Raw genomic sequence first — 15,710 nt, forward strand, 5'->3', positions numbered from 1 at the left:
AAACTTGAATTTGCATATCATCAAGATTTGAATGTTTTGGAGTACTGGAAGGATAAAAAACATCGGTACCCCACCATAGCAATGATGGCATGTGATGTTTTGGCTATTCCAATTACTACTGTTGCATCAGAATCAGCTTTTTCCATCGGTGCTTGTGTGCTTACCAAGTATAGAAGTTGTACACTTCCTGAAAAAATTCAAGCTCTTATTTGCACTCGCAATTGGTTGCATGGTTGCGTTTGTAATATTGTTTACAAATTTCTAGTTTGTTGTTGACTTAATTGATAAATTAGTTTATTATTATTTTAATTTTAACTACATTCGTATTTTGTATTTTAATGTTGATCAAGGTAATGAAGACGACACAAGTGTTAAAACAGCGTTGTCTAATCAGGAACAAATGCTGATATTGATAAAGGGGGAGAGGATGAAGATGGAGGAGAAGAATTTGATATGAATGATTTCATGATTAATGAAATTTAAAAAATTGTATTGTTTTTTTTGTTTAGTTTGATGAACTTTAATTTCTTTGAACTCTTTAACTTTTTAGCACTTTGTTCGTTTATTTCACTATCAATTGTGGCATTTCATGTTTTAACATTTACTCATCTTTGGATTCTTTGACCGCCAACAACCCTTTTTTATTCAGATTACAGCACAGCGTTTTTTGTCAATTGTTTTGGGTGAACTACAGTATGCAAAACTAAGCAAATATATTGAAATTGTTTAGATTTTTTAGACCCGTGGGTTGGCCCAACCCAGCCCGCGGCCCATATTTTGGTGGGCTGGGCTGGGATTTCCCAACCCACCAACCCGATGGGCCGGCCCGCCACGGGCCGACCACTTCCCAACCCGAGTCGGGCCGACCCAAACCGACACGGGCCGGCCCGATTGACAGCTCTATACAATTCTGTGATGTATCGAATAATCTCGCAATTAAAATTTTGTGGACATGAAGTTACAGAATCGGAAATGCTTAAAAAGATATTCTCCACGTTTTACGCATTAAATATAACTCTGCAACAACAATATAGAGTGCGTGGATTTGTGAGATATTCTGAACTTATCGCCTGCCTTCTTGTGGCGGAAAAGAACAACGAGCTGCTAATGAAAAATCATCAGTCTCGACCCACTGGATCAACATCATTTTTAGAAGTAAATGATGTAAGTAAAAATGAATTTAAACCTGAAAACCAAAATCAAATTCAGAGACAAGGTTTTGGTCGAGGTCGAGGTCGAGGTCGAGGTCGAGGTCGTGGCCATGGTCGTTGACGTGGACGTAGAAGTGATCGTGGTTTTGAAAACAATCGAGATAGTTATTTTTATAACTCATCTCAAAAGGGCGTCACGAACCACCCACTGAAAAGACATCATGAGTGGTAATGAAAATCACTCAAAACGATTTGAAAGTTCTTGTTTTAGATGCGGCACTCTAGGACATTGGTCTCGTATTTATCGAGCCCCCGAGCACCTTTGCAAGCTCTATAAAGAATCGATAAAGGGGAAAGAAAAAGAGACAAACTTCACTGAGCACAGTGGCCGTTTGAGTGATTCAACTCATTTTGATGCTGTAGATTTTCTGATTGATTTCTCTGGAAATGATCAATATGTTGGTGGAGTAGAAATAAAAAATTTTAGTTCGTCTTGAATACACAAATTTAAAATATGACATATACACTTAATATGGAAAAATTTATCACCTAATGCTGATTTACATAATTTAATAAGATAACTAACATTAGAAGTATTTGTACTAGCATTATCAAAATAAATTAAAAAAATTTTCTTCTAAAATAACAATATAAGTTGAGAAATATTTTGTGTCGTATGTAATTCATTAAAACATCCATATGCAAACAATATTTTTTAGTATTCCAAGAACTATCAATCCAATGACAAGTAATATGCACATATGAACAACTTTGTCAATGTTCACTCCAAATATCCAAACACGAATAAACTTTATTATTTAAACTAGAAAATTCTTTAATTAATTTTTTTTGTTCAACGACTAATTTTTAAAGTGTGCGCTTTAATATATTTCGTGAGATACGTTTAATAGAAGGTTCTATACTTGTTGAAAGCCAATTTTTAAAACATAATTTATCATAAGAACTAAAAAAAGTTGTTGAATCACACAATATCTAATCGTTTCTTCTCTAAAATTAGATTCTTAATATTTAAATAGTTGAGATGAGAATGTCAACATTTGAGTTTGAGAACGATCAATACCAATTTTCACCTAATGATTTTTCTCGACGTGCCACGCCCTGTCGGACAAGAACCTTAAACTGGTGGCTTAGACAAATTCAGCCATCTAGCTTCCCTAAGACTCCAAGAGGTTGAACAATTTTTTTTATAAAAATGAGAAACAAATATTAGTTGGATTTGAAGACGAAAGTACTAAGATACTTTTTACAGAAGTAAAGCAAAGACACGAACAATAGCGGATGGTGCAACAATTGATTGGAATTAGATTGAGGATGGTATCATTAGCAAGAAATAGTAAAAGTCTGTCTAATCAGAGAGCTAGCTATCTTGGGTGATATACGGGTGACACCTTCCTTTGAACAATGTCCTGGATCTGCTCAACGGACAACAGTGATGACTCCAGTTCAAAATTAGCCGCCTCCATCTGTTGGTGAATCTGCAATAGCACAAGTCAACTGAGATTTCTACAATGTAATAAGTTTTGACGAATCCAGGAATTTTAAGCAGATACGAATGAGGGACAGAATACGAAAACTTGGGTTTCAAGGAACTGGAAATGCGGAAGTTCATTTTTATAAAACAGAAAAGAAAAACCAAATATATATGGCTGTTGTCGTGTAAATAAATTGACAAAACATTAAACAATTAGTCAAATATGAAATGAAAATCAAGATTTTAACAATATAGACCCAACTAAGTAAAGGGGCTAGAGTCTAGACTAGGCTCCTTATATAATTAGGCCCCGGCTCTTTCCAACGACTTCACTTGAGAGGGGTGTCCCATGTTTCCAAATAAATGGGTTCATGTGCGATATATTCAATCCATTAATATTATAGTTACATTTCACTACTAAAAATCTATTCATAGTTTGGTCCGCACTTAGAGACTAGGTCTGATGGTTGCCATACTCTACCTCACTGACCTGGACGAAATGAAGCAATCGGGCTATATGAAAACGCATGGGTTTACAGAGTTTAAGTGTGATGAAGAAAGAAGGAATTACCCATGGATTATATAAAATTCAGGATAAAAAAAACAAAACAAAACAAAACAAAACAAGAAGACGAATAACAAAGCATATGGTTTTGATGCATGCTATCAATCCATAATATTAAGCATTTTACGAAAATTTTGGTCAATATATGGCTTAACATAAAGATAAATGGTGAAGGTAATGATAAACTGAATTCTTGTTTACACTGCTCGAGACATGTATGCGTATTCATGTAAAGAGAGGAAACCAAAAACAAGACTAACTCATTTACGCAGTGCACCTTTGCAAGAATTGCAGACTGATCATTCAAGTGAAACTTATGCATGTGTGTCAACATCTCCAGTTGCTGTAAAAATGTTAATCCAACCAATCAAGAGCTTTTTAAAGAAGTTAATTGCAATTGGAAACAAAATACCTGTTCTTGTAACTTCTGTTGCATTTCCATCCTTACGGCAAATTTTTCTGGCCCAAGCTCTGCTTCCTCACAAGCTATCTCCTCCCTTTCAATAAATAGAATAGCCGGTAATACATCACTTTTCCAAAACTGGGAGATCTCACAACTTTTAGAAGGAAAAGGATAAAATTCCAGAACAGATTAAAAGACTAAAGATGGATAGATCTAGTGAAGACTGGAGAGTAAGAGTAGTCACACACATGAATAGAGAAGAATTGAATCACTGTATGGATAATATAGTTCATAAAGGAGGAGCAGGAAATAATGAACCCATTTTCATAACCAAAAGGGAATTTGGGTTGCAAGACTATGAGAGTAAGAACCAACCATCCAAAAGAATACTTGGTGAACTGTGCTTAACCAGATAGTCATAAATTTAACAAATTCAAACTGTAGAGATGATTGACTCTGTGTTTCCAATAGCTTTAAAGAATAGCTAGAACCAATTAGCTTGGATGCCACATGGATACATAAATTAGTCGTGCTTACTTTGCTACAAAACCATAAAACTGAATCATCAAATCTCGATCATTCTCATAAACCATGTTTACTTTTCCCAAGAAAGCTAGACCAAACCGTGGATCTGCAATCCAGAAGTAAAGTAAATCAATCACCAAGTAAGTCTGTGAAAAGAAGACAAGAAATAACGAACTTCACATTATCATTCAAGAGATACTGCAAGTTATTTTTTTGAACCACAGTTCATCTACTTGCAAACAATGTCGAATGTCTGCTTCATGAAAATAATTTTAATACAAAGCTCTATTATTATGTGCAAAATCATTTATTTTTCACCAAGATCACTCACCAACTCCCATCTGCGAAAATATCTCCTCTTGGATAGCAGTAGTTACAGCAACAGCTTCCTGCATGGGTTTGAAATTTGAATTCAATCACAACCAAAGGGACAATTGAAGCAATTTTCATCCAATTTTACTTTCCAATGCTAGAATATGAGCTTCAACAATGATAATTAGTAGTAAAAATGGAAAAGCAAACGACTCTGAAAACAGATTAAATCTCGTATCAATCAAGTTGAAATTTTATTAAAACAGTTTTAAAGAATATACAGCCCATGCACAAAAGCAGCGAACATCTACGCCACCACAAAAGTTACTACTGAAATTGAATCAACCGTTGTTTCTCATACAACCCACATTAAACCCTAAAAACTCGGTGCCCAAAAACAGTGAGGGCATGTCGCGTAAATCTAAAATTGACAATCTTGGCAATGAAAAACCAGAACACACTCGATCTTGGTACGAGGATATTTCTAATCACATATTAATCAACACAGTTAACAGGATTAAACTTCTATCGACGAGTAAAAGAACAAATAAAAATAATATTCACCTGCTTGTCGCCGACGGCATCAGCAATCCGCTTCTTGACCTCTGAAAATGGAATATCTCAGCCATTTAAATGAATCGAAAACAAATGTGAAAAGACAGTGAAATTGCTACGAGTACCGGTCTGTGAGGTGAGAAAGGAGAACCGATCAAAGAGATAAAGCAACTGATCCCGTGATAGCATACCAGAGTCCTGATACGCCATAGCCCACCAGAAGTGGTATGGTCCAAGAACTAATTGTTTTTTTGGGTGTGGGGGGACGGACCTCTTTTGTAGTGTGGGATAACCTGGCACGCTTATTAACGATCAGTAATTTGACATCGAATTATTTATGTGCAATGAGGAATTCGAATTAAATAATAATTATTTAAAAGATGATAATATCTTGCATTATTATTTATAATCGTTGTGAAAATGTAAAAATTTATGATAAAAATTAAAAATCTCAAACTCTCAAAATTATCAAACTACACACTTTATAATATTTTTCTCTCAACTCAATTGTGATTTTCTTCATAAATGAGAGATCTATTTATAGAAAATCTTTACAAAATAATCCAAAAATAAATTCATCATTACCTACATCATCATACACTAATTTTAAATATTTACAACTCTTATTTTCAACATTCAAATATTCAATACACACATTTTAAATATTATTTTTCAACACTCCCCCTTGTGATGATGATCATAATGATTGTCTTCATTACGTGTTTTTATACTGCCTCGTTAAAAACCTTACTAGGAAAAACCCATTGGGATAAAAACCACAGTAAGGGAAAAAGAGTGCAGTCACGTAAACTCCCCCTCATGTTGACACGAACTATTCTTCACAAATTTCGTAGATTGCGCATCCCAATATTATATATGTGCTTTCTGAATATTGTCGTAGGAAGTGCCTTTGTGAAGAGATCTGATGAGTTTTCACTTGATTGAATGTGACGAACATCAATATATTTATTCTTCTCAAGCTCCTTGGTGAATGCGAAGAACTTAGGAGGAATATGTGTAGTTCTGTCGCTTTTTATGTATCCTTCTTTCATTTGAGCAACACATGCAACATTATCTTCATATAGTATCACAGGCTTCTCGTCAAATGATAATCCGCATGAGATTTGGATATGTTGGGTCATTGATTTTAACCACACACATTCACGACTTGCTTCATGTAGTGCAATAATCTCGGCATGATTTGATGAAGTTATTACGAGCGTTTGTTTCTATGTACGCCAAGAAATTGCAGTGCCTCCACGAGTAAATACATATCCAGTTTCGGAACGTGCCTTGTGTGGATCAGATAAGTACCCAGCATCGACATAAACAATTATACTTGGATTAGCATCTTTTGAATACAAAAGTCCCAAGTCTGTCGTTCCTCGTAGATAACGGAATATATGTTTAATTCCGTTCCAGTGTCTCTTTGTTGGATATGTGCTAAATCTTGTCAATAAATTTACTGCAAAAGATATATCGGGCCTTGTACAATTTGTAAGATACATAAGGGCACCGATAGCACTTAGATATGGTACTTCTGGACCAAGAATATCTTCATCATCTTCACATGGATGGAATGGATCCTTTTCTATATTTAATTATCTAACAACCATTGGAGTACTTAAAGGTTTTGATTTATCCATATTAAAACGTTTAAGGATATTTTCTGTATAATTTGTTTGGTGAACAAATATTCCACATTTTTTTTTGTTCAATTTGTAAACCCAAACAATACTTGGTTTTCTCAAGATCCTTCATTTCAAATTCTTCCTTCAAGTATGACACAACTTCTTGAATTTCCTTATTCGTTCCAATGATGTTTAAATCATCAACATATACAGCAATAATTACGCATCCGGATGTTGTTTTCTTAATGAAAACACAAGGGCATATTGAATTATTTACATATCCCTTTTTCATCAAGTGATCACTTAGCCAATTATACCACATTCGGCCGGATAGCTTTTGAAAGGGGATCGATTAAGGTGCCCTAATGTGCAACGGAAGTTTCAAAAATTTGTTTTTCAACAAGAAAACAAAACCGAGCACCCTAAGCCTATAGTGTGTAGCAAATACAAAAACACGAAATGTCATACATAGGGTGTTATGAAATTTACCTATCAATCACAAGGGATTGATGATGGCTCCAACTAAGGTGTAAACACCTTAGCTCTTGATGGGATGAGTTGATCTACAAGCTTCCTCCTTTCCTTCAAAATTAGGTCCACCACTTGCTAACTAGAACCCTTCTTACTTTGCACTAGAAAAATAAGAAGATTTTTCAAAGAGAAGAGAATTGTTTCTCCAACAATTGAAGAACAAAAGGAGAGAAAAATGAGGAGAGTTCTTCCTCAAAAATTTCGGCCAACTATGTGTAATGGGGAGAGGGATGACTAGCCTTGGTTGTGTAAAAAGCTAAAACAACTTTTAGCATGTCAAGCCTTGGAGATTGAAAAAATGATCTCCAACCCTTCAACTCCCATCCATGCAATTTGACTTGGGCTTGTAACATTTACAAGGCCCATGGACTTTTATTTAAATGTTCCAAACATATTTGAGTCCATTTAAAGTTTACTTGATTTTACTCAAGCCCACTAGTTTAATAATTATTTCTAATTGGGCTCTACAAGGCCCAATGTTATTTAATTAATTCAACACTTGAATTAATTTAATTATTTGGACTCTACTAGGCCCACTAGTGTTTAATTAATTCAACACTTGAATTAATTTAATTTAATCCATAATAATGTTTATGAAAATCACAATTTTCAAACACATTATTTATTTGGCCAACTTTTAATTTAGGAACACTTCCACAAATTAAAAGTTACATTTCCCTCATAGAAGTCATACTTCTATTTTTCCTTACACTTATAAACTCCTTTATAAGCCGTTCAACACATTGAACTATTTCACTTCTCAACGGGATCTAGAAAGCTAGTACTTGTGTGGCCCTCAATGGTTGGTTCATTGATACAACTAGCCGTGGGTTCACATCTCCATGTGATTCGGACTAAACATGTCCTTATACGAGCATACCTCAATTGCTATATTCTTACTTATCAACTCCTTGATAACAAGAATGTCAGAACTCAAGTCTGATAGTACCCAACCAATCATGTTAAACGCCTAGCAGCATCGCTTACATGATTCCCTAGGTATCAAATGATAGTGCCTGCAAGAACCATTCAATTATGGTTAGCGTACAGTACGGTCCCTTCAACTCATATATCCCGACCGATTCGACAACCATTGGTATATCGAGAGTTGTCAATGAATCGATACTATGTGTCATGTCGTAGTTGCATCGATGGTGTAATCTATGAAACCCATTTCATAATTACCACCATACTCTGATCAGAGATTTCATACTACATACACATAGGATATCCATACCAGAAGGTAAGCGGTGAATCCCCGACTACAATGCATCGACTCCTATATGTTTCGACAGAACACCCAACCTTGCCACCTGATGACCCCATGAGAGTCGGTAAACAAGTCAAAGTGTAATTCTAGCACATAGAGTCTCAATGTTGTCCCGGGTCATAAGGACTAATGGTGTACAACCATAAACTAGGACGTTTCCACTCGATTAGTGAGAACCACTTGGAAAGTCCTTTATTGAGGGTTGTTCAGTGCACTCTACAAGGAGCACCTATCTGCATGCTCGGACATCACAATGTCCCCTACCAATGAAACATGGTACTCACATCGCAGATACTAGTCTCGAACTCGAGCGGCCTATATCCTTCTTAGCGGAGGCTGAATCGACTAGGAACTGTTTAGAATATACAGTATTCCAAATATGAGTTCCATGATACTCATCATATGAGCATCTCATATTCTTTCTACTATTTGTATATTTAAGGGCTTTATCTATGCAACTAGCATGTGTATACAGATAAAGATGTGCCAAAATAATAATAATTTCAAATATTATTAAAATAAATATTGTTTATATATAGAGTTTCATTGTGAACACTCGGCCAACACTTGGCTCGACGTGCACCTACTCTAACAGCTTTAACCCATATAATGATCTTTGTAATTTCACAGAATAACATTCTCTGGGTTTTGAATTTTGTGCTTCAGGCATCTTAAATCCTTCAGGGATTTTCATATATATATTACTATCAAGTGATCCATATAAGTAAGCTGTAACAACATCCATAAGACGCATTTCTAAATTTTCAGATACCGCCAAGCTAATCAAATACCGAAACGTAATTGCATCCATCACGGGAGAATACGTTTCTTCATAATCAATTCCAGGCCTTTGAGAAAAACCTTGTGCAACAAGTCGAGCTTTATATCTTACTATTTCATTTTTCTCATTTCGCTTTCGAATAAAAACCCATTTGTATACAACAGGTTTTACACCTTCAGGTGTAAGGACTATAGGTCCAAAAACATTACGTTTATTTAGCGAATCTAATTTAACCTGGATAGCTTCTTTCCATTTTATCCAATCCTGCCGATTTTTACATTCAACAAAAGATTTTGGTTCATGATCTTCATTATCATTTATGATGTCGATTGCCACATTATAAGAAAATATATCATCAATTTCTTCTATATCTTTTCGGTTTCATATTTTTCCAGTATTAATGTAATTGGTAGATATATCATGATTCTCGTCAGTTTGTGTTTCTGACAGAATATTTTCATCATCATATGTTTCTTCAGGAACATCATTCTCTATTTTGTGATTATCATGTGTTTCTTCAGGAACATCATTTTCTCTTTTGTGATCATCGTGTTTCTCTATGAATTTTCTTTTTCGAGAATTTTTATCCTTGGAACCGACTGGCCTTCCACGCTTCAGGTGTTTAATGACATCATGAGTATCTTCAATTTATTTCTTCGGAATTCCAATTTTGAGCAGGGGCATTTGCAGCATGTATATATGATTTAGTTACCCCTTTTGTGTCTGCAAATGCATCTGGTATTTGATTTGCTATTCTTTGCAAGTGCACAATTTGCTGTACATCTTTTTCACATTGTTTTGTTATTGGATCCAGATGTAACAATGATGATACATACCATGTAATTTTCTTTTCGGTGTGTTTCTGTTCTCCCCCTAACATTGGGAATATTTCCTCATTAAAATGACAATCAGCAAAACGTGCTGTGAACATGTCGCATGTCTGAGGTTCAAGATATCGAATGATTGATGGACTATCATAACCGATATAAATTCCAACCTTTCTTTGATGTCCCATTTTCTTTCGTTGCGGTGGTGCAATAGGCACATACACCATACATCAAAAAATTCTCAGATGAGAAATGTCTGGTTCTTTACCAAATGCAAGCTGCAATGGGGAGTATTTATGATATGCACTTGGTCTGATACAAATTAATGCAGCAGCATGTAAAATTGCATGTCCCCATATAGAAATAGGGAGCTTTGTTTTTATAATAATTGGTCTAGCAATCATTTGCAGACGTTTAATCAATGATTCAGCCAATCCATTCTGTGTATGTACATGAGCAACATGATGCTCAACAATGATTCCCATAGACATACAATAATCATTGAAAGTCTGAGAAGTAAATTCACCAGCATTATCAAGTCTAATTTTCTTGATTGTATAATCGGGAAATTGATTACTCAATTTTATTATTTGAGCAAGTAATCTTGCAAATGCAACATTTCGAGTTGAAAATAAACATACATGTGACCATCTGCTGGAGGCATCAATCAATACCATAAAGTATCTGAATGTTCCACATGGTGGATGGATTGGTCCACAAATATCACTCTGAATACGTTCAAGAAACATTGGTGATTCGGTTTGGATTTTGGTTGGTGATGGTCTTATAATAAGTTTTCCAAGAGAACATGCTTTACATTGAAACTTATTATTCTGAAAGATCTTCTGGTATTTCAACGGATGACCATGTGTATTTTCTATAATTCTTCGCATCATTGTTGAACCAGGATGTCCTAATCGATCATGCCAATTGATCAGTATTGAAGAATTATCAACTACTATGTTTGATTCAATTCGACTTATATATGTATAATGCAATCCAGTAGGTAGCATTGGTAGTTTTTCAACTACATATTTCTTTCCTGATTTGTATGTGGTAAGACACATATATTTCTCATTCTCTTCATTCATTGTTTGAGTATCATACCCATGTGAATATATATCATTAAAACTCAACAAATTTCTTTTGATTGTGGTGAATACAAAGCATCATTGATCAAAAATTTTGTACCATTAGGTAACAAAAATTGTGCTTTACCACATCCTTTAATCAAGTCTACAGGACCTGATATTGTATTCACCATTGTTTTTGTTGGTTTTAGTTCCAAGAAATATCTTTTATCTCGGAGGATAGTGTGCATTGTACCACTATCAGGTATGCAAGCTTCAGCTTTGTTCGTAGCATTTTCCATATTTGAACTTCAAAAAATATACAATGAAAAGAAAATTATTTACAATATGTATGCAATAAATTGAAAAATACAACACATATCGTACTTGTACAATGAAACATTATCATATGAGTACATGAAAAATAAATTATTTTACAATTATATTCTACCAATATATTGTTCATTTTCAGAAAAATCATTGAGAAAATCTCCAGCGTCAATATTTTTCATTTCTATTCCACCAGCATATTGATCATTTTCAGAGAAATCATTCAGGAAATTTGCAGCATCAAAATGAATTTAATCACTCAAACGGTCACTGAGTTCAGTGAAGTTGATCTCTTTTTCTTTCCTCTTTATCGATTCTTTATAAAGCTTGCAAAGGTGCTCGGGGGCTCGACAAATACGAGACCAATGTCCTGGAGTGCCGCATCTAAAACAAGAACTTTCAAATCTTTTTGAGTGATTTTCATTTACACTCATGTTCTCATGATGCCTTTTTGGTGGGTGGTTCGTGACGCCCTTTTGAGATGAGTTATAATAATAACTATCTCGATTGTTTTCAAAACCATGGCCGTGACTACGACCACGACCACTTCCACGTCCACGTCCACGACCACGACCTCGACCTCGACCTCGATCAAAACCTTGTCTCTAGATTTGATTTTGGTTTCCAGGTTTAAATTCATTTTTACTCACAACATTTACTTCTGGAAATGCTGTTGATCCAGTGGGTCGGGACTGATGATTTCTCATTAATAGCTCGTTGTTCTTTTCCACCACAAGAAGACAGGCGATAAGTTCAGAATATCTCGCAAATCCACGTACTCTATATTGTTGCTGTAAAGTTATATTTGATGCGTGAAACGTGGAAAATGTTTTTTCAAGCATTTCTGATTCTGTAACCTCATGTCCACAAAATTTTAATTACGAGATTATTCGATACATCGCCGAATTGTAATCACTAACTTTCTTGAAATCTTGGAATCTTAACATATTTCATTCATCACGGGCGGTCGGAAGTATGACTTCTCTTATATGTTCGAATCTTTCTTTCAATCCTTTCCACAGAGCCATGAGATCTTTTTCGATGAGATATTCACATTTTAAACCTTCATCGAGATGTCGACGCAAAAATATTATAGCTTTTGCTTTTTCTTGTGATAAAGATATACCATTTTCTTTAATAGTCTCGCTTAGACCCAATGACTCAAGATGCATTTCTACATCGAGAGTCCATGGCATATAATTTTTTCCCGTGATGTCGAGCGCAACAAATTCGAGCTTTGTCAAATTTGACATGATGGTACTTAAAAAAAATTACGATGCATTTTATTAGTTAATGAATATTAAAATACAAAGTAATGGATAAACAACAAGTACAAGCATTCGTAAAAATAAAGAAAACACACGAGGATGATATTCTCTAATAAATACAAGACTCGTGAGTATGATAACCAAAATAATTAAAAATAATCTTGAGAAAGCCATCTTCCTTTTTCTTCGAAAAATTTGATGAAGAATAATTTTTAGAGAAGAAGAGAAAGTTGGAGTGATTATATGTATTTATGAGATCATATTTATAGGGCAAAAACTAGCCGTTTTGTTACCATTTATGACCGTTGGTGTACAAAAAATAAATGTATGTATTTGTACAATTTTATGATAATAATATGATGTATATAATATTAGTCATGTTTAAATAATTATGTATATCATATCACATTATTATAATGAGGAGTCATAAGTTATTTTGTTTAAAAACCTTATAGGCTTTTATACTTGTCGTATCCCTTACCGGGAGTGTGGGATGTCGTCTTAACATACTTCCAGGATTTATAACAAATTTTTGAAAAAATTATTATTATTATTTCTAATTTTTATTATATAATAACATTATATTATATATTAAATATATACATAATAAATAAATAACAATAAAATAAATATTATTATTTTTGTTACCTTTTTCTTCTGTTTGGAGCTTGGAAAAGTATGGAGGACTTTTAGAGCTTCGTGCTGAAAGTAAAAATCTCAAACTCTTAAAATTATCAAACTACACACTTTATAATATTTTTCTTTCAACTCAATTGTGATTTTCTTCACAAATGAGAGATCTATTTATAGAAAATCTTTACAAAATAATCCAAAAATAAATTCATCATTACCTACATCATCACACACTAATTTTCAATATTTACAACTCTTATTTTCAACATTCAAATATTTAATACACACGTTTTAAATATTATTTTTCAACACCAACCATAATTTAGATATTACTTCTTTTTTATAATTAGTATCCACAGATGTAATGTTCATTATTCATTTTTAGGCCAATTCCTTGTCACCACAATTATCATTAGAATACTATATTTTAAACAAAATTGTTTTTCTTAAAAAAAGTACATCCAAGGTTGAAGTTGCCTCGGGTTGTTGTAAAACTGGTCGAACAAACCGGATTAACGTCCGTGGTATGAAAAACATGAAACCTAATTTGCATGTCAAGTTCAAGAAGGTGATGAGATAAAAAACCACTGCCACGTTATCCAGCTGTTACTCTTACGTTTCATGATGTGTCGTGTTGTGTAGTATCGCGTTCATGCTCTTGCTCGTGATGATATTCTACCTTTCCATTTCAATGGTCTTAAGATCCACCAAACTATAATATCTTTGTTTATTACCCAACCTCAAAAAACTAAGCTTCCAACCACCACATCAGTAAGGGAACCACGCGTGTTTAGGCACTTAAGTTAAATTAATATCAAAACAGACCATATTTCGAAGCACACCTTTATTAGCACGCCAAACGTGATAATTAATGCTTTGCTTCTTCATATGACCATCACTGCCACAGAAAAACAACCAGAGTTTTGAGGATCACTAGGATTTTTCTGTTGTTTCTTCGAAAGCCGTGTATTTGCAGCTTCCTTATCATTCTTTTTCTTTTCTTTATCCTTCGAGATAGAGGCATAATGAGTACTTTCTGTCTTGTCTTACTTCAACTTTTTCTCTTCCTGAACACAGTGTGAGATGAGCTCATTCAGAGACCAAGTCTCTTTCTGACAATTATAGCTCACATTGAATTGGTTAAACTGAGGATGAAGAGATATTAAAACCAAATGCACCAGCAAGTCAAGGTCAGGCTTTAGTGTTTTCAATCTTGAAGCAAGATGAGACATTTCCATAATGTACTCCCCAATGTTTTCCTTGCCTTTGTACCTCATTGGAACGAGGCTTGCTAAAAGTTTACCAATTTCAGAATTTTCATTTTTAGATAACCTCTTTTCGAGGTTCTGAAGAAAATCCTTAGCCGTAGCAATGTCACTCGACTTTATGCACCTGAATGTTTCTGGAATAGCCCTCTTCATAATCATCATACACATGCGATTCGACCTCTCCCATCTTATCGCAAGGTCCAAATCCATGACTCCGAGAACTATCAATAAATTCTCTTGCCAAGATTTAAAATTCGAGTCATTTAACATAGGGATATAATTTATGTTGAAATGAATATTTACATGAGTCAAATCTAAATAGAGAACAAAAAAATCAAATATACACGCTCAACCAAATATCCAGATAAAACAATCAATAAATTCAAATAATTTAAACACCAGAAACAAGATACTTAGCACTCCAATAATGTTTTATCTTTGGACAAAAGATTAACTGGTTTTTGATATCCTGACGTAACAGTCAAAGACTGATAGTAACTATAATATCAAATAACAACTTTTCTTTTGGTCAAATGACAAACCTACCAATTATCACATGTTTACCACCACAAGTGCATATATAATTATATTAAATATTAACATTCTTTTGAGCCGATTAATATTTATATAAATCACATATTCCAAAATCTTTTTGTATTTTAAAATAAAATTAATTTCCACAAAAAGATAACATTGGCGACATTTCATTTCAATCAATCAATTTTAAATACATAAAACCTTATTATTATTTGATAATTGAATATTTAACCATAAACCTGAACCGTAAAAAAATTCACGAAATCAGTACGGCCCGAAATCGCATGTCTACTTCGGCCCAGATATCATGGGTGCGCTGGGGGACCCAAAAATAACACCCATACGCGCTTGCGACTGCATGGACAGACCTGGACGAGCATGGGCGCCCCGAAAAGTTGTCTCTGTGCATCTACGTCTGTTTGGGCGTACCATATGTCGATTTTGGTGAAAAATTTTAACCAAAATTTTCATTTTTTTTAAAATATATTTTTGTTAATAAAAATTGGACAAAAATCGAAGTCTTGTATGAAATCCTTAAAATTTTCAACCAAATTCTCTTTA

General features: G+C 34.2%; 2 protein-coding genes across 2 annotated transcripts; both read right to left on the bottom strand.

Moving 5' to 3' along the window:
- Nucleotides 1-2,342: 2,342 nt before the first annotated feature.
- On the bottom strand, nt 2,343-5,317 carry LOC142537108 (uncharacterized). Its single transcript, XM_075642680.1, has 7 exons — nt 5,129-5,317; nt 5,013-5,053; nt 4,468-4,525; nt 4,149-4,242; nt 3,621-3,705; nt 3,486-3,551; nt 2,343-2,647 (listed from the first exon to the last, which is right to left on the bottom strand). Exons 1-7 carry the CDS (start codon nt 5,211-5,213, stop codon nt 2,534-2,536), a joined length of 543 nt encoding a protein of 180 aa, XP_075498795.1. The 5' UTR covers nt 5,214-5,317; the 3' UTR covers nt 2,343-2,533.
- Nucleotides 5,318-14,390: 9,073 nt separating this feature from the next.
- On the bottom strand, nt 14,391-14,822 carry LOC142537891 (uncharacterized). The gene has a single exon (XM_075643368.1). The coding sequence runs from the start codon at nt 14,820-14,822 to the stop codon at nt 14,391-14,393; it is 432 nt and encodes a 143-aa protein (XP_075499483.1).
- Between the last annotated feature and the right edge of the window lie 888 nt (nt 14,823-15,710).

Source organism: Primulina tabacum, chromosome 2 (assembly GCF_025594145.1).
Source record: "Primulina tabacum isolate GXHZ01 chromosome 2, ASM2559414v2, whole genome shotgun sequence".
Classification (NCBI taxonomy): domain Eukaryota; kingdom Viridiplantae; phylum Streptophyta; class Magnoliopsida; order Lamiales; family Gesneriaceae; genus Primulina; species Primulina tabacum.